The sequence below is a fragment of the Protomyctophum bolini genome, assembly GCF_963924005.1.
Source record: "Protomyctophum bolini genome assembly, chromosome: 1".
Classification (NCBI taxonomy): domain Eukaryota; kingdom Metazoa; phylum Chordata; class Actinopteri; order Myctophiformes; family Myctophidae; genus Protomyctophum; species Protomyctophum bolini.
Window position 1 is genome coordinate 38,417,655 of NC_137862.1, and position 27,932 is coordinate 38,445,586.

Consider the following 27,932-nt stretch of genomic DNA (forward strand, 5'->3'; position numbering starts at 1 on the left):
ATAATATATAGGTTGGCCTTTTATCGTGTGGAAAGCACATAAATTGGCCTCTCTCCTGTTCACAAGTCATTATTAATAGATGTCTCCTCAATCATGTTTACATGCAAGTGTCATTTTAACATTTGAGCAGAAGTGCATATGCAGTCTGTGGGAATGGAAGTGTGCATACTATGCAGTCTGTAGGAATGGAAGTGTGCATACTATGCAGTCTGTAGGAATGGAAGTGTGCATATATGCAGTCTGTAGAAATGGAAGTGTGCATACTATGCAGTCTGTAGGAATGGAAGTGGACAAGACCTTGAGAGACGAGAGTGGCTGGGGTGGGAAATATATCAATATCATATTGTGATATGAAACTATCGTATGGGATTTTGCATATTATAATATATTACTGTGGCATGATATAACTGTAGTCTTCACCCCCATATTCACCCAAGAAGCCTTGCATTCCCGGAGATTTTGTTTTTAGGAGGCATAAGTAAAACTATGTATAAAAAAATCTCACATTGTAATCCAAGGAGGACTGCACCGAGGATCTTCCTGTATTCAAGGCATCATGAGGTGTGTAATTGATAGAAGAAAAGTCAAAAATGTAAAAGCTCACAACGTGTCACAATGCAGCACTTTGTGAACACGTTGATTGGCTATTTTTTGCTATTTAAAAATAAAAATAAAACATTTGATAAAAAATAAAGGTATTCACAATACGATATTGTGGTCACACTATCAATATGGAGGTATTTGCTTGTGTCTCTATCAGCCAACCCTATGGGAGGGGGTGGGCTGCTGGTATTTAGACACAGAGAGAGAATGAGACTCTTTGTTCAGACACATCAGGCCTCACAGTGATCCGCTCTGCTCTGCTCTCCTATGCGCCGCTCCGCTTCATTGGCCCTGATCTCACTGTCTGCCTGCTGAGTGCAGGGCGCCCAAAGTGCCCTGAGTGCTAGCCCCCGTCCCGCGGGACCCCAGGCACCGGCTCTGGCGCGTAATTTCATTTATTTTGCAGTTTAAAATATTAATCCCAGTGAGCCATCCCTTTCGGAGAAGGAAGAAGCATCGTGCGGCACTAAAACAAGGCAGAGACAATCGCTCCTGGATTAATAAGACATGAGTCTGGGCTAAGAGAATAGGCCGTCCGGCCAACATAAAAGGCTGTTCTCCTCGTCTGTGTGATAGCCAGGCTATCAGGCTGTCATCTGACTAAAGGAAATGGACAGGCCACATAAAGGTCATGGCATTTCATTTCTAAATCACGACTATTATTATTATTGTTATTTGAAGACTTTGCAAAGAAAGTTAGTCAACGTAAGTAACCATATGAACCCTAGCGTACCTTCTGGGGCAGACATTCAATGAAAATAGCCGATCTTCAAGCTCACATGTCACGATGCAGCTTGCAGAGCGGCTATTTTCAGCAGAGATATTTGGTGAAAAGGGGGATAAGGAGCCAACCATGTATAGAGCCCTGGGGGACTCCAATCAAATAAGTATATACCGCTAAGTAAGGGGTGCGAGTGTGGAATGGCCTTCGCGTTTGAGTAAGGACGCGCTGTGATTGGTCAGTGCACTTGCGCAAGGATGCGCTGTGATTAGCCAGTAGCCACTTTGAGTGGCAGTCGGGGGAAACGCTCTCTCGCCAGAACATGATTTACTATTACGTGCCTATCGGATTGCAACTCCAACGGGGCTGAGTCCGCTAAGCGAACTTCGCAACATTCGACACGGCAACTCGCACGCTTTAGTGCGTTCGTGGTGTCTCGCGTGGCTTCGCTTGAGACGGCGCCCCTCCGTCGCCATCTAAACTGTACTTTATCCCCTAGGAGGAACGGGCATGACCATTTTACTCAAACAAGAGGGCAATATTTAGCACTCGCGTAAGGGGTAAAGCTCTACTGTACATACTATAACTGTATATACTTACTATGACAAATAGCAAAAATAGCTGATCTACAAGCTCACAAGCTTGTAAAAAAACACAACACAGGTTGGTTGCATAGTCATAGACTCAGAACTGAATTTTAAGCCACGTTAACACAATTACAAAGTCGGCCTACATACGTCCTTAAAGGACATAATGTCTCAGCAGGATGCAGAAAAACTTGTTCATGCATTAATCTTCTGTGGACTTGTTCTTTGAAAAGAATCCACAGTAGCTTGAAGCTGATCAATGCTGAACATCACTGGAAAAATACAAATCCTGAATCTTGAATGTCTTCCAGTGTCTTCTGTATTACTTTTACTATTTTTGCTTTCCTTATTTGCCTGTTTCCTACAAGGAAAGAGTCGTGCCAGCCACCAGCCAGAACGAATGACATTTCCGTGACACCCCTCAGGCGAACGTGAGAGCCACGTCCTTCCCCACTCATATCGCCTCACAGCCTGCAGGCTGCCCAGCGAGCCCCGAGGACTAAGTGCTCGTACCGCCGACCGTGTTTCCGTAAAAAGCCTTGCTTGTTCCTTGAGAGGCAGATTGCCCCTCTATGGCCCCTGGGGGGCGGTCAACGGCCCTCCGGCGTCTCGCAGGGGCCCTATTGTGGTTTTGCAGGTGAAGGGAACAGATGTTTGGTGGCGGACCACCCTCTCCAAATGACAAGACCCCAAAGCACAGAGCACTCTGTACCTGAAATAGCCCCAGAGTGGTCTGGGACTTGCCTAGCTAGCCACTAGCCAAGGGGCCTTCTGGGCAGTGGAGGAAAGTAACTACGTACTGTAAGTACATTTACTCAAGTGCAGTGCTGTATAACATTGAGGTACTTATGCTTTAGTTGAGTTTTTCCAATTTTTCAATACTTTATACTTCACTACACTCCACTCAGAAACAGATATTTTACTTTTTATTTCACTACAATTATTTGAAAACTTTTGTTACAAGTTACTTTGGATATCTTTTATCCAAAACCTTTAGCTATCCACTATGTTGTCGCGGTGTGAGCTTCTATAAATATATAGCTATTTTCAATGCTGTCCTAAGATTTTGTCCTCACAAAAATAGTAATACGAACCTGTGCATGTGTGTTGGTGATGTGTGAGAATATGGGTGTTTTCTAAAAGCTTTCTTGCCCACCATATTGATCCCGCAGGCAGCGCCTACAGTCGTAGTGCTGCTGCTGTGTGTGTGTGTGTGTGTGTGTGTGTGTGTGTGTGTGTGTGTGCGCATGCGTGCGTGCACATTAGCTCTGGTCCACAGCGTTAGCAAGTTCTCTCCTAATACTATGCCATGGATTATATATTTCCTCATTGACCAGGTAGAAAGGACGCAATCATGTCACCCTCCAGGGGTCATGGGGTCATGGGATGCAATACTGTACTCAGTACTGTAGTCTGACGTCTAAAAGGTCCCTGGGAACCATTTAAAATAATTGTGCGTCCCAGAATAGGGACGCAACCCTAATTGGGAGTGTGTACAGATGGAACCAAATTGACCCTTAAATTACTTCTAACTCTGAGAGTGTACAAATAGAATCAAATGGACCTGTGCACTTGCACACTCTTTAGTTATTGGGTTCCTTAAATTAAAACGTTATAAGAACCACTGCCCATAAGGGTCCATTTGGTTCAATTTGAACACTCTTTGAGTGTGTACAGTACCTGCGTTGTCTCTGGGCTCGCGGGGCCCCCTGTGGCCCCCCTCATCGTCGGACTCCCCGGGGGGGCCCAGACCCTCCACCACCTGGGAGCCAGCGCTGCCCTGCTTGCCCCAGGCGTGGTGCATCTGCATGGCCGCCTCGCGCTCCGCTGTCAGGTCCAAGTCCTGCTGCGCCAGGTGGGCTCTGAGCTGACGAATCTCAAACTGGAGAGAGGGAGATAGAGAGAGAGAGAGAGAGAGAGACATAAAAGTACAAGCCTGTAGAGCTGCTATTTTTCAAAAAATCTAAAATGATGATTTCCCGGTTTGTACAGATACAATGCATTACATACTGTGACGGTTCCCTATATTGTGTTATATGTTACTCTTAGGTTGTCTGGTTAGGTGTATAATCTTCTGTCTTGCTCTCCTAATAATTTTTATGTTTTCTGTCCAATAGGATTGGGGAGCAGAGCTACTAATGATGATCAGCTCGCACCTGGGCCCGGTATCTCCTCTTGCACAAAGTCTAGTAAGGGGCGGAGTCTAGCCAAGTACAAAGGCCCGGGGCTTCCGCTTTACTTCCGCGTCTATGCAAAACAGATGGAGAATTCCTTCAGTATAATCAACACTGTACAGATTTTTGGGTGCATGTTATCCCCAAAATGGGTGCACTCTGGAGCCCTTGTGGTGTTAGTTATTGACTTTTGTCAACTGCCTGCGTTGCCGTTTATGGCCCGTTCACAGCCTAGCTTTCTGTTAATGGCCCGTTCATGGCCTATTTTTCTGTTGATTGCATGTTCTTTAACTTGTTCTTCGTTCAAAGCCTGTTCATGGCAGTGTTCTCTCTACATGGTATGTCTTCTCAATTATTATGTAAGTATCAAAGCAGTCTTCAACAGGTAAGTTACTGCTGGGTTATCATTGTCTCATTGTCTCATGTGTTACCAAAAGATATTTGAAACATTCAAATTCAATCTATTTTTTCTAATTTAATTTTCCCTCTTTTTTCCCTCCCTTTAATGTTCAGATTGTCCTGAAACATTCAAAGCCAGTCATAATGACTCGGCATCAGTGTTCGTGTGTCGCTGGAACTGCACTTTGCAACCACATCGTTGCACTCCTGCTGCAGTCTGCTCACTACTCAGAGACAGGTGTCAAAGTTGTCCCCCCCGTCCACAGCTGCACTGAAACTGAGCAACAGTGGCATAAGCCAAGAACCATGGTGAGTTAAATATGGTATATATATATATTTATTTTTGTTATGTCATATTTTAGCATAAATCTAAGCACTCCTGAATTAACTCATAGGGGCTTAAACCCGGTCCAGTCGGCCAAATGACCATCATGAAGCCATCGAAGACAAGAACATCGGAAGGAGGAATTCGGTATGTAATTATGTACTGCTGTTTTACGTCTACTGACAATCATAAACAATGACAAGATTATTTTGTTAAGCTAATTTTACCTAACTAGAAGGAGTGTGAATACTTTCCGGATGCACTGTATATCAATCTCCTTTTTGTCTCATTATTTGCACTGGTTGCCTGCTACGACACACCTGTCCCTGTACGTGTGCAGAAATACTTCCTACAAAGTTCTTGAGTCTAGAAAATGTGTTGACCAACTAGTGTCACTCATCTGTGTTACAGAACCACACTCTACAAGGCTCTTGCTGGACCTCTCATTGACCTGTCTGTGCTCAAGGTTGATGAGGCATACAAGAACTTTGACCCCCTGTCCAGGCCATTAGTCTGCACCATGGGGATGTCTGCAGATAGTCCCTTGGTTCACTCCCGATTTGGACCTGTCCAGGCTGGAAGTGTTCTGTCCTACCAACACCCCCCAGTGAAAACACGCTACATACTGCATCATGAAGATGCTCCACCATTCCCCCCACTCCCCCTGGATGATTATAGACTTGACCAGACCAGACCAGACTTTGTCCTAAGTGAACATGAAGAACTTCACATCAAGTCTCTTCAGGTCACGTTTCCTACAGCTCAGAAAATTGAGGAAGCAACAACGGAGCAGAGTGCCAGTTTGGAGTGGAAGACGCTGCGCAAGCAAAGACTGACCTCTTCCAGGTATGGAAACTATTGAATATTTTATTAACGCTTAACGTTTTTTTACTTTTAAATTAGAATACCAAGAACTATATTTCTTTCTAAGCCCTATTTAATACTTTCTCAATCAAGTGTGATTTCTTTCTACGTCCGTGATTAGACATGGTAACGCCTGCCTGCCACGCGACAGTAACTTACGCGACAGTAACTTGTAACTAAGAGGCAAACCAATATTGTTTGTACAGTTTGCTTTGATTTAATAATTGATTGAACAACTATGATTTGATTTGGATGATCATAATAATCATAATGATTTCTGTCAAATAGTACTAATACTAAAAAGATAAAGATCAAGGGAAAAGATACCTGTTTACAGTACAATAATGTTTGCCTCTTCTAAAAAAATGTCATTCTCTTGTATTATATAATATCGCCTCACCCAGGCTTTCCACCACCTCAGAGGCAGGTGGGGCGTTACCATGTCTAATCACGGACGTATAAAGAAATCACGCGTTACACAACAATACCAAAAACAGCTGATCTACAAGCTCATAAGATGACCCTGTGATTATATGAACTGTTGCACTACCTACAGGTTTCGAGAGACGTGTCATGTTAGGGGGCAGACTTCAGCTACTAATTTGGCTACAAGAATTCTGAGGGGCACCGTACAAACAGCTGACATGAAGAGGGGCCTGGCGATGGAGATGGAGGCAGCAATGGAGTATGCCAAGAGGAAGAACATCAATTATCACCCGTGTGGCCTTGTGATTCACCCTGATGCTCCCTGGCTGGCAGCCTCTCCTGATGGCAAGGTTTTCGATCCTTCTGAGTACCCACCTTTCGGTTTGGTAGAGTTCAAGTGTCCCAATTTATCTAGCTATGTAGACTGCAAGTACATGACCATGAAGAATGGCTCACCGGTCTTGAAGAAACAGCATGCCTACTACTGGCAAGTTCAAGGCCAGCTCCTAATGTCAGGCTTGCATTGGTGTGACTTTGTTGTGTGTGCGCAAGAAGACATTTCTGTAGAAAGAATCTACAGGGATCCAGAGGTGTTGTCACAAATCAGACTGAAGGGTGACTGGTTTTATTACTATTTTTATATGCAGACCTTTTTAGGAAGGGCATAGCTGATAGTTTGGTGTAGGCAGAAGAGGTGTGTTCTGTACCTATGTTGCACAGTAGCCTGGACACCATTTTCGTCTATGCAACACCCGGCATTCGAACCCCAGGTCTCCCACGTACGCTGGGAAGCATCTTATCCACTAGCCTAAAGGGTCATTTCCGCCACGGGTCTGGTGAGATATTGGGCTTTTAGTCTCTTGAGCCAATTCTGCTACGCCAATAGAGTACCGAAGTCCAGACGTCAATAAAATTGGATCATCTCAGAATCAAAAAATCCAAAAGAAATCCAAAAATAAACTGTCCTGGCGATATTGTCAGGCTCTGTATCGTTTACGATAGTCATTCATTTTTGATACAGTCCGTTTCTGGCGAAATGTTTACTAATTTGTCGGTGTGTAATATTAGTGTGTTAGTGTTTTTTCGCAGTCAGTTGATACTTCATATCCATATTAATCAAACCGCCATGCTCTTTGGTTTAATTTGGAATACAGTTCTTATTTATTAAATTATTAAACAAGTCTATGGGAATTCAGAATGGGGGAGGGGGACTGACCCAGGTAGGATGCATAAATGACGTCACGACATGGCCAAAACATGGATGGCGCCGCACGTTGAAATCTGCTCTTATAGATCTGCTATTCCCTGCCAATGTTCCCCCGAGAATCGGGATGGTTGGTCTAAAACTCCATCCCCCAGAATTTCTGACACCCTGAGGACGCCCCCTGTTGAAGACCCCTGTACGTTGGGGTCTAGTAAGTGTTCAGGTCTTCACTGTGTTGCATTTATTTTTATTGCACTTTATATAAATATGTAATCTTATCTCATTTTCAGCCATTGTATATTATGACATGTTGTGCTTTTGTTCATAAAGTACAGGTTCACATCAGTGTCATATGCCAACATCTTTGTATTATATTAAACTTGACTGTAGGCTACATTTTATATTCTTTGTATTTGTGTTTGTTCTTTCTTGTGTAAATTGGATGTTTGTTGCATGACTTTCAACATTTAGATTTTACAGTGCTGGAAGACATAGTGTTACGAAAATGTAAATGCATAAGTTAAACTCGGCGTATACTTTTGTTTTGGGCAGCGTTACGGCTGTAACATTGCAGTAGCCGTATTAAAAGAAACACAAAGATGGCTATGTGAAATAATTGCATTTTATCCTGAACTAGCCTGACACGGGGAAGATTTTATCACTGCATTCACACTACAGGACAGAGTTCCAGGTGGTTCCCCCAGTTCTTGACCAAAGAACAGCACGAGCCATCAAGTCCAATCAGTCATAAACGCTTCTACTTAAACCCAGAGGTCTAGACCAAAGGCAGCTGGGAATTGCCTTCCCAGCAGTGCCAGTTTCAGGGATGTTATGGTAGTTAGAATATCATAATTATACTGAGTCTAATATAGCAACTCATAATGTAATAACGGCACATAATGTAATAACAGTTCATAATGTGATAACCTAAATGTAGTAAAGGCCCATAATGTAGGCTAATAAGGTCACAATGTAATACATCATGAGAGCATAACATAATAATGGATTTTTGCATAATGTAATCATGTAATAATGTGTTACATGTAGCCGCTCAATTCACAGTTAATAATGTAATTACGGGTCATATTGTTGAGAAAAGTTTTACATCGTATCAGTATCATGTCAGTATCACAGGCAGTATCATTACTGCCCGGAACTGGGCCTTGATGATCAGGCTTTCAACACTGGGTAGACCACACTTCTGCAGGACCTCAAGATTTGACACCTTGTCCTACCACACTTGATGAGCTTATAGGTTATTAGTTCATAATGAATCGTTATTGTTGAGTTAAAACTCATAAATGGAGCATGGATCTTCTACAAGACACCTCAGACAACTTCTACAGTCTCAACAACTACATCTCCCAGAGTGCATCAGCTGCTAGATGGCTGCTGGTGCTCATTTGCCTGATTGAACACCTGTTAAAGGCTGATGATGGTGACACTCAAACAAATATCAAACAAGATGGCGGAATAAACAAACCTATAAAGGCTGATACAGACAGCCACAGACACACACGTCCTTGTGTTTATTAATATAAGCCTTTATAACCAACCAAAGGGTGAAATAATGCATGTGCGTGCGTGTGTGAGTGCATGAGTGCGTGTGTGTGTGTGTGTGTGTGTGGTGCACACAGCAGTTACATCAACAGTGGATGATCCAAACACAAATCACTGACTAACGGACCAATGACGGACGGACTAGTTGAACAGGTGACCGGATCCAGTGGGCGGGGCTTTGGATTTAAATAGGAGCGGCCATGTTTTTTCCCAGCATGCTGTTTGGTTTGGGATCCACTTCATGCTGTCTGTGAGCAGAGTTGTTTGTTCCAAGGTAAGAAGCGTTTGTTTGAGAAACACGGTTTTATCCTTGAGCACTGTTGTTGTTTAGACATTAAGATGATTTATAGGACTGTTTATTGTTTAAACAGAGTATTTATAAGACTGTTGTTTATTGTGACACTAAATGGACAACAATGTCAGAAATGTTTGTCCTTTTATAGGACTCGTTCTTTGTCTAGTCTGTTTAATGGCCGCCCCAATGCATTTCCAATGGGAGGCACATGCTTTGACCAAACATTTGTGTTTGATTTTGGGGGGCAATCAAACACATGCAGGCAGAGCCCAGAACATATGCTTATGTGTAATGGCTGATCTACAAGCTCACAATGCATTGTGAATGTGATGTGACACATTGTGAGCTTTTAGATCTGCTATTTTCAAAAGGTTTTTTTCTGTTCAAAATGACCAAGTATGCAGATTGTCCCATTTGAAATGTTTAAGTACATTTTGATGCCAAAACCTTTTAACTTTGACTCAAGTTATATAATGTAGATTTTGAAGTTTAGATTTTTTTTTACCAATATCTTAAAGGGACAATTCACTTTAAAAAACTAACTTTTTGTCATTGTATTATCTACTCGGGTTTATGTGAACACTACAGACAGTTTTTAAGTTAAAATGCTAAAAAGCTCAAATGAATATTTAAATACTGAATCAAGCAACTTAAAAGCTGTCTGCAGTGTTCACATAAGCCTGAGTAGACGATAAAGTGAAATATTATATGAATTTTACAATGTATGAAATCTGGATAAAGAGTAATGTTGTTTTTATTTATGTCTTGCAGGTTAATCATGTGACCTTGGTGTCATGTGTGACCTTGGATGGGGTCATCAGGAGATGGCTGGTATTGATAATAGAGTGTCTACTCGGCTGAGCTGAAACGTATAACGGTGTCAACGAACGCTCCCTGAGATTACGAGGCGTACGGTGCTCGGGACGTATTGTGCCATACAACCTACGCGGCTCTATTAATACCGGCTATCTTCAACTGAGCGACGGAAGCCCCCCCATGGTATGTACCTGGATTACATGTGGCTGTAGTAGAAACAAGGGCAGTGTCACAATTACATGTCAAGTTGACCATTCATTGTCATACATATGATTTTACATATGTTTGGGTGAAAAACCTTACTGAGGTTTTTATGTGTTTTTAGTATTTCAATGTGTCCATGATTTCATGGACACTTCCTACCCAGACTACAATTCCCATAATGCTTTGGTGCACTGCTCCTTGTGCATAGGGGAGGGCTGTCTTACTGAGACAACATGTAGTCTAGGGAGGAAGTGAGCCCATTGTCCATGACATCATGGAGCCCATGGACACTTTTGAAATACTACATATATAAAAACGACGATTACCCACATAAAAAACCCAGGAAAGTGTTTCTTGTCTCCCAAACATCATTAAAATAAGGTCTGGTTGCAAAAGGGGTGAAGTCGCCGTTTAATGGGTTGAATCATTAAAGCTGCTATAAGCAATATGTCAAATGTAATTACTTAAAAAAAAATTGGTATTCAGACTGCCAGCAATGGGTAAAACAATATTGTCTCTGACACATCTTGGGGCCACAATCTGCATTCAAAGATGTTCCTAGCTTTGTCATTGGTCGATTTGCCTGTCTACTTCCTGATTGGTCAGTCATTTTGACCGGGTTCTTTTTTTTTCTCTGACCAATGACAAAGCTTCTAGGAATATCTTTGACTGCAGATTGTGGCCCCTAGATGTATCGCAGAGACTAAATCATGTGTGTTTTACTCATTGCTGAATGAAATAAAAATCATTAAAATTGACATTATTGCTTATAGGAGCTTTAATCACAATTTGTGACAATAATAAAGTAAGATATTGGTGACACAGCTTTCAGTGACTGTTATGACTTACAAAATGTCATCCTGTAGGCCGAAAACTAAATAGATATATTTTTTTCTTGTCATTTCAGAACGTGAAGCTGACAAGGCGACGTCGGTATTGAAGGTACAGTGCTGTTGCCACTCCTGGGTGCTGTTGGCAGTGAAGGTTAGTAATGAACCTTTTGATTCCTGATGCTTGTGTAAGTGGGCTACATGCTACATGCTACCATACCATAGGTTGTCATTCGCACCGTGTATCGTTTCACGTAATCTGTGTATAATGCCACTCTACATCACATGCTGCAATGTGATTTATGTATTGTTTAACATAATTTACGGGTAAAGCTGTCGCGTCACGTCACATCACATTATGTATGTTCTGTTGTAGTCTTTCTGTGCTGTTTTCTGTGTCGAGTTATTAGAATTTCTATTTCCTTTCTCTTTTAATAAAAAAAAGTTTTTTTTTTTTTCTCCTTGCCCATTGCCCTAGTTCTTCACTAGTGGACTGTGTGTACAAAATGTGATTTGGCGTCATGCGACTTATTTCCGGTATCATTATGGTAGCATGTAGCCTGCTTAACACTGTTTACAGCCTTCTATGCTGTAGATCTGTCCAAACTAACAGGAAGAAAATTATGGCAGATTTTCTTCGTTGGTTAGTTTGTTTTGTTTAGTGCTGATATTGAAGGTAAGTGGACGTAGTTTATTATCTTTTGATGTCGGGCAGAAACCTTGTATCTCCATAGTTCAACCTTTTGTAAATTAATTTCCTTACTTGGTCATGCTACAGTGTCACACACTAAAGTAGCAAATAGCTGATCTACAAGCTCACGATGCAAAGATCATCCATTATTGAATATAACCTATTAGTATCGAACATGCACGGTTTCTACCCCGACCTTTCATCTTCTCTTCTATTCTTTGCTTTAATAAAGTTATTGTTTTTTCTGGTCAGAGTTTTTAATCGCATTTTGCTTTATTCATAAGTCATTTCTTTCTTTCCTATCTATCACTAGTTCTTCACTAGTGTATGTGGTGCGTGTGTCGGGTCGTGTCTCTCATACAGTTTCTAATCATTTGATTGGAGCTGTATCGTTTCACGTCATTTGCGTTGTGTCATTTGCTGGTAAAGCGCCATCACGTCAGTTCACATCAGATATGAACACAGACCGGTATGTGATGTGCATTTATGTGATATTTTTATGTGATTATTTCACAAATTGCGGCTAGCTCGTTGCACGCCATGCACTCTGTTCATTGCTCTTGTGTTCTAATGTCATCCTCAGTGTTGTATGTATGTTGTGTTCTCATGTTCATAGTGTTGCTGTATTGCTGACAAATACTGGGGTCCAAAGAATGCTTCTGCCATTGCATAATTTGCACCTCGTATAATTTGTCAATCGTCCACAAATGGCATAAATTGTAATGTATATTTAAATGTGGGCAATTCTTTTGAAAACATGTAGATTTTAAAATAGAAATGTGGGACAACTGGCTAGAAAGACTGGCCACAAACCTAAGGCCAACTGCTTTTGGGCGGAGACCAAGAATCTTTTTGTTTTGTTCATGTTCATAAAGCGCTCCAAGTGCTTTAAGTGAGAAGTCCAGCAGCAAACCTCTAGGTCATAAGAGCATTGTTTGTGCTATATTATCAGATCCAATTTGTGAGTATAAAGCTTCATCTAAGCCCACATCACATATGAACACAGGCCCGGTATGTGATGTGTGTTTATGTCTCGTATCATTTCACATTGGTGAGTAAGGCTTCATCACGTCATCCCCACATCACATGATGAATTTAGGGTTAGGGCTAGGGTTAGGTATGTGATGTGGATTGATGTGATGTATGTCTTTTATAATGTGCGAGTGAAGCTTCATCGTGTCAGTTCACATCACATTATGTGGTGTGTATTGATGTGATTTATTTATGCTGCCATTTGCAGCTAAAACTTAATTCATGCCGGTCAGTAGGCGAGGCATTGACGATGGGCCTATGACCCAAAGGTTTTCTGCTGCACTTTTCACTTTTAGCACTTTGCAGCTCTTTATGAGCACGGAAAAATTAAATATTTTCTTAGTTTATGTCTGAGGAGTTTTCCTTAGTCTTCTTCTCGATTTCAATTGTAAGACATAATCATGGCTATCATTTATAGTCCATTATGATTCAAATTATTATGAATGTGATTGCTTTTGGACCTGTAAATTACAACAAAACAAACTAAGGCACTGGTGTGGTACTACTGGTTTACCAGAATGGGGTTCAACTCCCTGCGGTGCCCTCAATTTGTTGTATTTACATGGTTCATTTTCTGCTCATTGTTGCCTTTTCAGAGATGATAACCCCCAGGTTCTTTACTGCGTTTGTACTCTCTACATTTGGGTTACAAGTCTATTTAGGGACAAGCCCGAAGGTACTCTTGGTTTTCTCTTCTCCTTCCACCAAAAATGGCAGTCCATGGTCACACTCGGCAGTCAGTTGGGGGTTGGGGGTCCATATTAGAAGTCCATGGAACTTTTTTTCAGTATGCCGTTTTTCATTTTGGAGGATTTGTGCTTTCAGACCAATTGGCTAAAAGGGGTGGGGGAGATGCAATGGGAGTGGCCTATCATAAAATGTGCATAACTTCCAAGTAGACATACAAATTTTGTTTTCATTATTACATTTATTTTCAAAAATGATGAAAAATGGCGCGCTATAGTATGCCGTACGATATGGGCTATAGCCCACAGTCCAAAATGATGAGAAACGAGGCTAACTTTTTTTTTCCAAAATTTCAAAAGACATGGGCTATAACCCATCGTTTTTTTCATTTTTTTCAAATCCTCAAATGATGAAAAACGGCGTGCCATAGTATGCCGTACGATATGGGCTATAGCCCACGGTCCAAAATGATGAGAAACGAGGCTAACTTTTTTTTTTTCAAAATTTCAAAAAACATGGGCTATAACCCATCGTTTTTGTCATTTCATATTTTTTTTCAAATCCTCAAATGATGAAAAACGGCGCGCTATAGTATGCCGTACGATATGGGCTATAGCCCATGGTCCAAAATGATGAGAAACGAGGCTAACTTTTTTTTCAAAATTTCAAAAAACATGGGCTATAACCCATCGTTTTTGTCATTTCGTCATTTTTTTTCAAATCCTCAAAAATGATGAAAAACTGCGCGCTATAGTATGCCATACGATATGGGCTATAGCCCACGGTCCAAAATGATGAGAAACGAGGCTAACTTTTTTTTTCAAAATTTCAAAAAACATGGGCTATAACCCATCGTTTTTGTCATTTCGTCATTTTTTTCAAATCCTCAAAAATGATGAAAAACGGCGTGCTATAGTATGCCGTACGATATGGGCTATAGCCCATGGTCCAAAATAATGAGAAACGAGGCTAACTTTTTTTTTCAAAATTTCAAAAAACATGGGCTATAACCCATCGTTTTTGTCATTTCGTCTCAAATCCTCAAAATTGATGAAAAACTGCGCGCTATAGTATGCCGTACGATATGGGCTATAGCCCACGGTCCAAAATGATGAGAAACGAGGCTAACTTTTTTTTCAAAATTTCAAAAAACATGGGCTATAACCCATCGTTTTTGTCATTTCGTCATTTTTTTTCAAATCCTCAAAAATGATGAAAGACTGCGCGCTATAGTATGCCATACGATATGGGCTATAGCCCACGGTCCAAAATGATGAGAAACGAGGCTAACTTTTTTTTTCAAAATTTCAAAAAACATGGGCTATAACCCATCGTTTTTGTCATTTCGTCATTTTTTTCAAATCCTCAAAAATGATGAAAAACGGCGTGCTATAGTATGCCGTACGATATGGGCTATAGCCCATGGTCCAAAATAATGAGAAACGAGGCTAACTTTTTTTTTCAAAATTTCAAAAAACATGGGCTATAACCCATCGTTTTTGTCATTTCGTCTCAAATCCTCAAAATTGATGAAAAACTGCGCGCTATAGTATGCCGTACGATATGGGCTATAGCCCACGGTCCAAAATGATGAGAAACGAGGCTAACTTTTTTTTTCAAAATTTCAAAAAACATGGGCTATAACCCATCGTTTTTGTCATTTCGTCATTTTTTTCAAATCCTCAAAAATGATGAAAAACGGCGCGCTATAGTATGCCGTACGATATGGGCTATAGCCCACGGTCCAAAATGATGAGAAACGAGGCTAACTTTTTTTTCAAAATTTCAAAAAACATGGGCTATAACCCATCGTTTTTGTCATTTCGTCATTTTTTTCAAATCCTCAAAAATGATGAAAAACTGCGCGCTATAGTATGCCGTACGATATGGGCTATAGCCCACGGTCCAAAATGATGAGAAACGAGGCTAACTTTTTTTTTCAAAATTTCAAAAAACATGGGCTATAACCCATCGTTTTTGTCATTTTGTAATTTTTTTCAAATCCTCAAAAATGATGAAAAACGGCGCGCTATAGTATGCCGTACGATATGGGCTATAGCCCACGGTCCAAATGATGAGAAACGAGGCTAACATTTTTTTCAAAATTTCTAAAAACATGGGCTATAACCCATCGTTTTTGTCATTTCGTCATTTTTTTCAAATCCTCAAAAATGATGAAAAACTGCGCGCTATAGTATGCCGTACGATATGGGCTATAGCCCATGGTCCAAAATGATGAGAAACGAGGCTAACTTTTTTTTTCAAAATTTCAAAAAACATGGGCTATAACCCATCGTTTTTGTCATTTCGTCATTTTTTTCAAATCCTCAAAAATGATGAAAAACGGCGCGCTATAGTATGCCGTACGATATGGGCTATAGCCCATGGTCCAAAATGATGAGAAACGAGGCTAACTTTTTTTTTCAAAATTTCAAAAAACATGGGCTATAACCCATCGTTTTTGTCATTTCGTCATTTTTTTTCAAATCCTCAAAATTGATGAAAAACTGCGCGCTATAGTATGCCGTACGATATGGGCTATAGCCCACGGTCCAAAATGATGAGAAACGAGGCTAACTTCTTTTTTTCAAAATTTCAAAAAACATGGGCTATAACCCATCGTTTTTGTCATTTCGTCATTTTTTTCAAATCCTCAAAAATGATGAAAAACGGCGCGCTATAGTATGCCGTACGATATGGGCTATAGCCCACGGTCCAAAATGATGAGAAACGAGGCTAACTTTTTTTTCAAAATTTCAAAAAACATGGGCTATAACCCATCGTTTTTGTCATTTCGTCATTTTTTTCAAATCCTCAAAAATGATGAAAAACGGCGCGCTATAGTATGCCGTACGATATGGGCTATAGCCCATGGTCCAAAATAATGAGAAACGAGGCTAACTTTTTTTTTCAAAATTTCAAAAAACATGGGCTATAACCCATCGTTTTTGTCATTTCGTCTCAAATCCTCAAAATTGATGAAAAACTGCGCGCTATAGTATGCCGTACGATATGGGCTATAGCCCACGGTCCAAAATGATGAGAAACGAGGCTAACTTTTTTTTTCAAAATTTCAAAAAACATGGGCTATAACCCATCGTTTTTGTCATTTCGTCATTTTTTTCAAATCCTCAAAAATGATGAAAAACGGCGCGCTATAGTATGCCGTACGATATGGGCTATAGCCCACGGTCCAAAATGATGAGAAACGAGGCTAACTTTTTTTTCAAAATTTCAAAAAACATGGGCTATAACCCATCGTTTTTGTCATTTCGTCATTTTTTTCAAATCCTCAAAAATGATGAAAAACTGCGCGCTATAGTATGCCGTACGATATGGGCTATAGCCCACGGTCCAAAATGATGAGAAACGAGGCTAACTTTTTTTTTCAAAATTTCAAAAAACATGGGCTATAACCCATCGTTTTTGTCATTTTGTAATTTTTTTCAAATCCTCAAAAATGATGAAAAACGGCGCGCTATAGTATGCCGTACGATATGGGCTATAGCCCACGGTCCAAAATGATGAGAAACGAGGCTAACATTTTTTTCAAAATTTCTAAAAACATGGGCTATAACCCATCGTTTTTGTCATTTCGTCATTTTTTTCAAATCCTCAAAAATGATGAAAAACTGCGCGCTATAGTATGCCGTACGATATGGGCTATAGCCCATGGTCCAAAATGATGAGAAACGAGGCTAACTTTTTTTTTCAAAATTTCAAAAAACATGGGCTATAACCCATCGTTTTTGTCATTTCGTCATTTTTTTCAAATCCTCAAAAATGATGAAAAACGGCGCGCTATAGTATGCCGTACGATATGGGCTATAGCCCATGGTCCAAAATGATGAGAAACGAGGCTAACTTTTTTTTTCAAAATTTCAAAAAACATGGGCTATAACCCATCGTTTTTGTCATTTCGTCATTTTTTTTCAAATCCTCAAAATTGATGAAAAACTGCGCGCTATAGTATGCCGTACGATATGGGCTATAGCCCACGGTCCAAAATGATGAGAAACGAGGCTAACTTCTTTTTTTCAAAATTTCAAAAAACATGGGCTATAACCCATCGTTTTTGTCATTTCGTCATTTTTTTCAAATCCTCAAAAATGATGAAAAACGGCGCGCTATAGTATGCCGTACGATATGGGCTATAGCCCACGGTCCAAAATGATGAGAAACGAGGCTAACTTTTTTTTCAAAATTTCAAAAAACATGGGCTATAACCCATCGTTTTTGTCATTTCGTCATTTTTTTCAAATCCTCAAAAATGATGAAAAACGGCGCGCTATAGTATGCCGTACGATATGGGCTATAGCCCACGGTCCAAAATGATGAGAAACGAGGCTAACTTTTTTTTCAAAATTTCAAAAAACATGGGCTATAACCCATCGTTTTTGTCATTTCGTCATTTTTTTCAAATCCTCAAAAATGATGAAAAACTGCGCGCTATAGTATGCCGTACGATATGGGCTATAGCCCACGGTCCAAAATGATGAGAAACGAGGCTAACTTTTTTTTTCAAAATTTCAAAAAACATGGGCTATAACCCATCGTTTTTGTCATTTTGTCATTTTTTTCAAATCCTCAAAAATGATGAAAAACTGCGCGCTATAGTATGCCGTACGATATGGGCTATAGCCCACGGTCCAAAATGATGAGAAACGAGGCTAACTTTTTTTTTTCAAAATTTCAAAAAACATGGGCTATAACCCATCGTTTTTGTCATTTTGTCATTTTTTTCAAATCCTCAAAAATGATGAAAAACGGCGCGCTATAGTATGCCGTACGATATGGGCTATAGCCCATGGTCCAAAATGATGAGAAACGAGGCTAACTTTTTTTTTCAAAATTTCAAAAAACATGGGCTATAACCCATCGTTTTTGTCATTTCGTCATTTTTTTCAAATCCTCAAAATTGATGAAAAACTGCGCGCTATAGTATGCCGTACGATATGGGCTATAGCCCACGGTCCAAAATGATGAGAAACGAGGCTAACTTTTTTTTTCAAAATTTCAAAAAACATGGGCTATAACCCATCGTTTTTGTCATTTCGTCATTTTTTTCAAATCCTCAAAAATGATGAAAAACGGCGCGCTATAGTATGCCGTACGATATGGGCTATAGCCCACGGTCCAAAATGATGAGAAACGAGGCTAACTTTTTTTTCAAAACTTCAAAAAACATGGGCTATAACCCATCGTTTTTGTCATTTCGTCATTTTTTTCAAATCCTCAAAAATGATGAAAAACTGCGCGCTATAGTATGCCGTACGATATGGGCTATAGCCCACGGTCCAAAATGATGAGAAACGAGGCTAACTTTTTTTTTCAAAATTTCAAAAAACATGGGCTATAACCCATCGTTTTTGTCATTTTGTCATTTTTTTCAAATCCTCAAAAATGATGAAAAACGGCGCGCTATAGTATGCCGTACGATATGGGCTATAGCCCACGGTCCAAAATGATGAGAAACGAGGCTAACGTTTTTTTCAAAATTTCTAAAAACATGGGCTATAACCCATCGTTTTTGTCATTTCGTCATTTTTTTCAAATCCTCAAAAATGATGAAAAACTGCGCGCTATAGTATGCCGTACGATATGGGCTATAGCCCATGGTCCAAAATGATGAGAAACGAGGCTAACTTTTTTTTTCAAAATTTCAAAAAACATGGGCTATAACCCATCGTTTTTGTCATTTCGTCATTTTTTTCAAATCCTCAAAAATGATGAAAAACGGCGCGCTATAGTATGCCGTACGATATGGGCTATAGCCCACGGTCCAAAATGATGAGAAACGAGGCTAACTTTTTTTTCAAAATTTAAAAAAACATGGGCTATAACCCATCGTTTTTGTCATTTCGTCATTTTTTTCAAATCCTCAAAAATGATGAAAAACGGCGCGCTATAGTATGCCGTACGATATGGGCTATAGCCCACGGTCCAAAATGATGAGAAACGAGGCTAACTTTTTTTTCAAAATTTCAAAAAACATGGGCTATAACCCATCGTTTTTGTCATTTCGTCATTTTTTTCAAATCCTCAAAAATGATGAAAAACTGCGCGCTATAGTATGCCGTACGATATGGGCTATAGCCCACGGTCCAAAATGATGAGAAACGAGGCTAACTTTTTTTTTTCAAAATTTCAAAAAACATGGGCTATAACCCATCGTTTTTGTCATTTTGTCATTTTTTTCAAATCCTCAAAAATGATGAAAAACTGCGCGCTATAGTATGCCGTACGATATGGGCTATAGCCCACGGTCCAAAATGATGAGAAACGAGGCTAACTTTTTTTTTTCAAAATTTCAAAAAACATGGGCTATAACCCATCGTTTTTGTCATTTTGTCATTTTTTTCAAATCCTCAAAAATGATGAAAAACGGCGCGCTATAGTATGCCGTACGATATGGGCTATAGCCCATGGTCCAAAATGATGAGAAACGAGGCTAACTTTTTTTTTCAAAATTTCAAAAAACATGGGCTATAACCCATCGTTTTTGTCATTTCGTCATTTTTTTCAAATCCTCAAAATTGATGAAAAACTGCGCGCTATAGTATGCCGTACGATATGGGCTATAGCCCACGGTCCAAAATGATGAGAAACGAGGCTAACTTTTTTTTTCAAAATTTCAAAAAACATGGGCTATAACCCATCGTTTTTGTCATTTCGTCATTTTTTTCAAATCCTCAAAAATGATGAAAAACGGCGCGCTATAGTATGCCGTACGATATGGGCTATAGCCCACGGTCCAAAATGATGAGAAACGAGGCTAACTTTTTTTTCAAAATTTCAAAAAACATGGGCTATAACCCATCGTTTTTGTCATTTCGTCATTTTTTTCAAATCCTCAAAAATGATGAAAAACTGCGCGCTATAGTATGCCGTACGATATGGGCTATAGCCCACGGTCCAAAATGATGAGAAACGAGGCTAACTTTTTTTTTCAAAATTTCAGAAAACATGGGCTATAACCCATCGTTTTTGTCATTTTGTCATTTTTTTCAAATCCTCAAAAATGATGAAAAACGGCGCGCTATAGTATGCCGTACGATATGGGCTATAGCCCACGGTCCAAAATGATGAGAAACGAGGCTAACTTTTTTTTCAAAATTTCTAAAAACATGGGCTATAACCCATCGTTTTTGTCATTTCGTCATTTTTTTCAAATCCTCAAAAATGATGAAAAACTGCGCGCTATAGTATGCCGTACGATATGGGCTATAGCCCACGGTCCAAAATGATGAGAAACAAGGCTAACTTTTTTTTTCAAAATTTCAAAAAACATGAGCTATAACCCATCGTTTTTGTCATTTCGTCATTTTTTTCAAATCCTCAAAAATGATGAAAAACGGCGCGCTATAGTATGCCGTACGATATGGGCTATAGCCCACGGTCCAAAATGATGAGAAACGAGGCTAACTTTTTTTTTCAAAATTTCAAAAAACATGGGCTATAACCCATCGTTTTTGTCATTTCGTCATTTTTTTCAAATCCTCAAAAATGATGAAAAACTGCGCGCTATAGTATGCCGTACGATATGGGCTATAGCCCACGGTCCAAAATGATGAGAAACGAGGCTAACTTTTTTTTCCAAAATTTCAAAAAACATGGGCTATAACCCATCGTTTTTGTCATTTTGTCATTTTTTTCAAATCCTCAAAAATGATGAAAAACGGCGCGCTATAGTATGCCGTACGATATGGGCTATAGCCCATGGTCCAAAATGATGAGAAACGAGGCTAACTTTTTTTTTCAAAATTTCAAAAAACATGGGCTATAACCCATCGTTTTTGTCATTTCGTCATTTTTTTCAAATCCTCAAAAATGATGAAAAACGGCGCGCTATAGTATGCCGTACGATATGGGCTATAGCCCACGGTCCAAAATGATGAAAAACGAGGCTAACTTTTTTTTCCAAAATTTCAAAAAACATGGGCTATAACCCATCGTTTTTGTCATTTCGTCATTTTTTTCAAATCCTCAAAAATGATGAAAAACGGCGCGCTATAGTATGCCGTACGATATGGGCTATAGCCCATGGTCCAAAATGATGAGAAACGAGGCTAACTTTTTTTTTCAAAATTTCAAAAAACATGGGCTATAACCCATCGTTTTTGTCATTTCGTCATTTTTTTCAAATCCTCAAAAATGATGAAAAACGGCGCGCTATAGTATGCCGTACGATATGGGCTATAGCCCACGGTCCAAAATGATGAAAAACGAGGCTAACTTTTTTTTCCAAAATTTCAAAAAACATGGGCTATAACCCATCGTTTTTGTCATTTCGTCATTTTTTTCAAATCCTCAAAAATGATGAAAAACGGTGCGCTATAGTATGCCGTACGATATGGGCTATAGCCCACGGTCCAAAATGATGAGAAACGAGGATAACTTTTTTTTCAAAATTTCAAAAAACATGGGCTATAACCCATCGTTTTTGTCATTTCGTCATTTTTTTCAAATCCTCAAAAATGATGAAAAACTGCGCGCTATAGTATGCCGTACGATATGGGCTATAGCCCACGGTCCAAAATGATGAGAAACGAGGCTAACTTTTTTTTCCAAAATTTCAAAAAACATGGGCTAACCCATCGTTTTTGTCATTTCGTCATTTTTTAAAAATCCTCAAAAATGATGAAAAACGGCGCGCTATAGTATGCCGTACGATATGGGCTATAGCCCATGGTCCAAAATGATGAGAAACGAGGCTAACTTTTTTTTTCAAAATTTCAAAAAACATGGGCTATAACCCATCGTTTTTGTCATTTCGTCATTTTTTTCAAATCCTCAAAAATGATGAAAAAAGGCGCGCTATAGTATGCCGTACGATATGGGCTATAGCCCACGGTCCAAAATGATGAGAAACGAGGCTAACTTTTTTTTCAAAATTTCAAAAAACATGGGCTATAACCCATCGTTTTTGTCATTTCGTCATTTTTTTCAAATCCTCAAAAATGATGAAAAACGGCGCGCTATAGTATGCCGTACGATATGGGCTATAGCCCACGGTCCAAAATGATGAGAAACGAGGCTAACTTTTTTTTTCAAAATTTCAAAAAACACGGGCTATAACCCATCGTTTTTGTCATTTCGTCATTTTTTTCAAATCCTCAAAAATGATGAAAAACGGGGTGCCATAGTATGCCGTACGATATGGGCTATAGCCCACGGTCCAAAATGATGATAAACGAGGCTAACTTTTTTTTCCAAAATTTCAAAAAACATGGGCTATAACCCATCGTTTTTGTCATTTCGTCATTTTTTTCAAATCCTCAAAAATGATGAAAAACTGCGCGCTATAGTATGCCGTACGATATGGGCTATAGCCCACGGTCCAAAATGATGAGAAACGAGGCTAACTTTTTTTTCCAAAATTTCAAAAAACATGGGCTATAACCCATCGTTTTTGTCATTTCGTCATTTTTTTCAAATCCTCAAAAATGATGAAAAACGGCGCGCTATAGTATGCCGTACGATATGGGCTATAGCCCATGGTCCAAAATGATGAGAAACGAGGCTAACTTTTTTTTTCAAAATTTCAAAAAACATGGGCTATAACCCATCGTTTTTGTCATTTCGTAATTTTTTTCAAATCCTCAAAAATGATGAAAAAAGGCGCGCTATAGTATGCCGTACGATATGGGCTATAGCCCACGGTCCAAAATGATGAGAAACGAGGCTAACTTTTTTTTCAAAATTTCAAAAAACATGGGCTATAACCCATCGTTTTTGTCATTTCGTCATTTTTTTCAAATCCTCAAAAATGATGAAAAACTGCGCGCTATAGTATGCCGTACGATATGGGCTACAGCCCACGGTCCAAAATGATGAGAAACGAGGCTAACTTTTTTTTTCAAAATTTCAAAAAACATGGGCTATAACCCATCGTTTTTGTCATTTCGTCATTTTTTTCAAATCCTCAAAAATGATGAAAAACGGTGCGCTATAGTATGCCGTACGATATGGGCTATAGCTCACGGTCCAAAATGATGAGAAACGAGGATAACTTTTTTTTCAAAATTTCAAAAAACATGGGCTATAACCCATCGTTTTTGTCATTTCGTCATTTTTTTCAAATCCTCAAAAATGATGAAAAACTGCGCGCTATAGTATGCCGTACGATATGGGCTATAGCCCACGGTCCAAAATGATGAGAAACGAGGCTAACTTTTTTTTCCAAAATTTCAAAAAACATGGGCTATAACCCATCGTTTTTGTCATTTCGTCATTTTTTTCAAATCCTCAAAAATGATGAAAAACGGCGCGCTATAGTATGCCGTACGATATGGGCTATAGCCCATGGTCCAAAATGATGAGAAACGAGGCTAACTTTTTTTTTCAAAATTTCAAAAAACATGGGCTATAACCCATCGTTTTTGTCATTTCGTCATTTTTTTCAAATCCTCAAAAATGATGAAAAAAGGCGCGCTATAGTATGCCGTACGATATGGGCTATAGCCCACGGTCCAAAATGATGAGAAACGAGGCTAACTTTTTTTTTCAAAATTTCAAAAAACACGGGCTATAACCCATCGTTTTTGTCATTTCGTCATTTTTTTCAAATCCTCAAAAATGATGAAAAACGGGGTGCCATAGTATGCCGTACGATATGGGCTATAGCCCACGGTCCAAAATGATGAAAAACGAGGCTAACTTTTTTTTCCAAAATTTCAAAAAACATGGGCTATAAACCCATCGTTTTTGTCATTTCGTCATTTTTTTCAAATCCTCAAAAATGATGAAAAACTGCGCGCTATAGTATGCCGTACGATATGGGCTATAGCCCACGGTCCAAAATGATGAGAAACGAGGCTAACTTTTTTTTCCAAAATTTCAAAAAACATGGGCTATAACCCATCGTTTTTGTCATTTCGTCATTTTTTTCAAATCCTCAAAAATGATGAAAAACGGCGCGCTATAGTATGCCGTACGATATGGGCTATAGCCCATGGTCCAAAATGATGAGAAACGAGGCTAACTTTTTTTTTCAAAATTTCAAAAAACATGGGCTATAACCCATCGTTTTTGTCATTTCGTAATTTTTTTCAAATCCTCAAAAATGATGAAAAAAGGCGCGCTATAGTATGCCGTACGATATGGGCTATAGCCCACGGTCCAAAATGATGAGAAACGAGGCTAACTTTTTTTTCAAAATTTCAAAAAACATGGGCTATAACCCATCGTTTTTGTCATTTTGTCATTTTTTTCAAATCCTCAAAAATGATGAAAAACTGCGCGCTATAGTATGCCGTACGATATGGGCTATAGCCCACGGTCCAAAATGATGAGAAACGAGGCTAACTTTTTTTTTCAAAATTTCAAAAAACATGGGCTATAACCCATCGTTTTTGTCATTTCGTCATTTTTTTCAAATCCTCAAAAATGATGAAAAACGGTGCGCTATAGTATGCCGTACGATATGGGCTATAGCTCACGGTCCAAAATGATGAGAAACGAGGATAACTTTTTTTTCAAAATTTCAAAAAACATGGGCTATAACCCATCGTTTTTGTCATTTCGTCATTTTTTTCAAATCCTCAAAAATGATGAAAAACTGCGCGCTATAGTATGCCGTACGATATGGGCTATAGCCCACGGTCCAAAATGATGAGAAACGAGGCTAACTTTTTTTTCCAAAATTTCAAAAAACATGGGCTATAACCCATCGTTTTTGTCATTTCGTCATTTTTTTCAAATCCTCAAAAATGATGAAAAACGGCGCGCTATAGTATGCCGTACGATATGGGCTATAGCCCATGGTCCAAAATGATGAGAAACGAGGCTAACTTTTTTTTCCAAAATTTCAAAAAACATGGGCTATAACCCATCGTTTTTGTCATTTCGTCATTTTTTTCAAATCCTCAAAAATGATGAAAAACGGCGCGCTATAGTATGCCGTACGATATGGGCTATAGCCCACGGTCCAAAATGATGAGAAACGAGGATAACTTTTTTTTCAAAATTTCAAAAAACATGGGCTATAACCCATCGTTTTTGTCATTTCGTCATTTTTTTCAAATCCTCAAAAATGATGAAAAACTGCGCGCTATAGTATGCCGTACGATATGGGCTATAGCCCACGGTCCAAAATGATGAGAAACGAGGCTAACTTTTTTTTCCAAAATTTCAAAAAACATGGGCTATAACCCATCGTTTTTGTCATTTCGTCATTTTTTTCAAATCCTCAAATATGATGAAAAACGGCGCGCTATAGTGTGCCGTACGATATGGGCTATAGCCCATGGTCCAAAATGATGAGAAACGAGGCTAACTTTTTTTTTCAAAATTTCAAAAAACATGGGCTATAACCCATCGTTTTTGTCATTTCGTCATTTTTTTCAAATCCTCAAAAATGATGAAAAACGGCACGCTATAGTATGCCGTACGATATGGGCTATAGCCCACGGTCCAAAATGATGAGAAACGAGGCTAACTTTTTTTTCAAAATTTCAAATAACATGGGCTATAACCCATCGTTTTTGTCATTTCGTCATTTTTTTCAAATCCTCAAAAATGATGAAAAACTGCACGCTATAGTATGCCGTACGATATGGGCTATAGCCCACGGTCCAAAATGATGAGAAACGAGGCTAACTTCTTTTTTCAAAAATTCAAAAAACATGGGCTATAACCCATCGTTTTTGTCATTTCGTCATTTTTTTCAAATCCTCAAAAATGATGAAAAACGGGGTGCCATAGTATGCCGTACGATATGGGCTATAGCCCACGGTCCAAAATGATGAAAAACGAGGCTAACTTTTTTTTCCAAAATTTCAAAAAACATGGGCTATAACCCATCGTTTTTGTCATTTCGTCATTTTTTTCCAATCCTCAAAAATGATGAAAAACGGTGCGCTATAGTATGCCGTACGATATGGGCTATAGCCCACGGTCCAAAATGATGAAAAACGAGGCTAACTTTTTTTTCCAAAATTTCAAAAAACATGGGCTATAACCCATCGTTTTTGTCATTTCGTCATTTTTTTCAAATCCTCAAAAATGATGAAAAACGGGGTGCCATAGTATGCCGTACGATATGGGCTATAGCCCACGGTCCAAAATGATGAAAAACGAGGCTAACTTTTTTTTCCAAAATTTCAAAAAACATGGGCTATAACCCATCGTTTTTGTCATTTCGTCATTTTTTTCAAATCCTCAAAAATGATGAAAAACTGCGCGCTATAGTATGCCGTACGATATGGGCTATAGCCCACGGTCCAAAATGATGAGAAACGAGGCTAACTTTTTTTTCCAAAATTTCAAAAAACATGGGCTATAACCCATCGTTTTTGTCATTTCGTCATTTTTTTCAAATCCTCAAAAATGATGAAAAACGGCGCGCTATAGTATGCCGTACGATATGGGCTATAGCCCATGGTCCAAAATGATGAGAAACGAGGCTAACTTTTTTTTTCAAAATTTCAAAAAACATGGGCTATAACCCATCGTTTTTGTCATTTCGTCATTTTTTTCAAATCCTCAAAAATGATGAAAAAAGGCGCGCTATAGTATGCCGTACGATATGGGCTATAGCCCACGGTCCAAAATGATGAGAAACGAGGCTAACTTTTTTTTCAAAATTTCAAAAAACATGGGCTATAACCCATCGTTTTTGTCATTTCGTCATTTTTTTCAAATCCTCAAAAATGATGAAAAACTGCGCGCTATAGTATGCCGTACGATATGGGCTATAGCCCACGGTCCAAAATGATGAGAAACGAGGCTAACCTTTTTTTTCAAAATTTTAAAAAACATGGGCTATAACCCATCGTTTTTGTCATTTCGTCATTTTTTTCAAATCCTCAAAAATGATGAAAAACGGCGCGCTATAGTATGCCGTACGATATGGGCTATAGCCCATGGTCCAAAATGATGAGAAACGAGGCTAACTTTTTTTTTCAAAATTTCAAAAAACATGGGCTATAACCCATCGTTTTTGTCATTTCGTCATTTTTTTCAAATCCTCAAAAATGATGAAAAACGGCGCGCTATAGTATGCCGTACGATATGGGCTATAGCCCACGGTCCAAAATGATGAGAAACGAGGCTAACTTTTTTTTCTAAATTTCAAAAAACATGGGCTATAACCCATCGTTTTTGTCATTTCGTCATTTTTTTCAAATCCTCAAAAATGATGAGAAACTGCGCGCTATAGTATGCCGTACGATATGGGCTATAGCCCACGGTCCAAAATGATGAGAAACGAGGCTAACTTTTTTTTTCAAAATTTCAAAAAACATGGGCTATAACCCATCGTTTTTGTCATTTCGTCATTTTTTTCAAATCCTCAAAAATTATGAAAAACGGCGCGCTATAGTATGCCGTACGATATGGGCTATAGCCCATGGTCCAAAATGATGAGAAACGAGGCTAACTTTTTTTTTCAAAATTTCAAAAAACATGGGCTATAACCCATCGTTTTTGTCATTTCGTCATTTTTTTCAAATCCTCAAAAATGATGAAAAACGGCGCGCTATAGTATGCCGTACGATATGGGCTATAGCCCAC

At 39.1% G+C, this 27,932-nt stretch overlaps 2 protein-coding genes across 2 annotated transcripts in view; one reads left to right on the plus strand and one right to left on the minus strand.

The window, feature by feature from the left end:
- Positions 1-27,932, minus strand: part of LOC308320297 (transmembrane protein 266-like) — a gene marked incomplete at both ends in the record, with an annotated part of 99,021 nt that overhangs the window by 1,684 nt on the left and 69,405 nt on the right. Inside the window, one exon of the mRNA XM_080770610.1 lies at positions 3,592-3,793. Within this exon, the coding sequence (XP_080626736.1) occupies positions 3,592-3,793 (202 nt within the window). The remainder of the gene's footprint in view (positions 1-3,591; positions 3,794-27,932) is intronic.
- On the plus strand, positions 4,664-6,442 carry LOC308314566 (uncharacterized protein; the record flags this gene model as incomplete). Its single annotated transcript, XM_080762196.1, has 4 exons — positions 4,664-4,793; positions 4,880-4,956; positions 5,221-5,655; positions 6,433-6,442. The coding sequence occupies exons 1-4, from the start codon at positions 4,791-4,793 to the stop codon at positions 6,440-6,442; spliced, it is 525 nt and encodes a 174-aa protein (XP_080618322.1). The 5' UTR covers positions 4,664-4,790.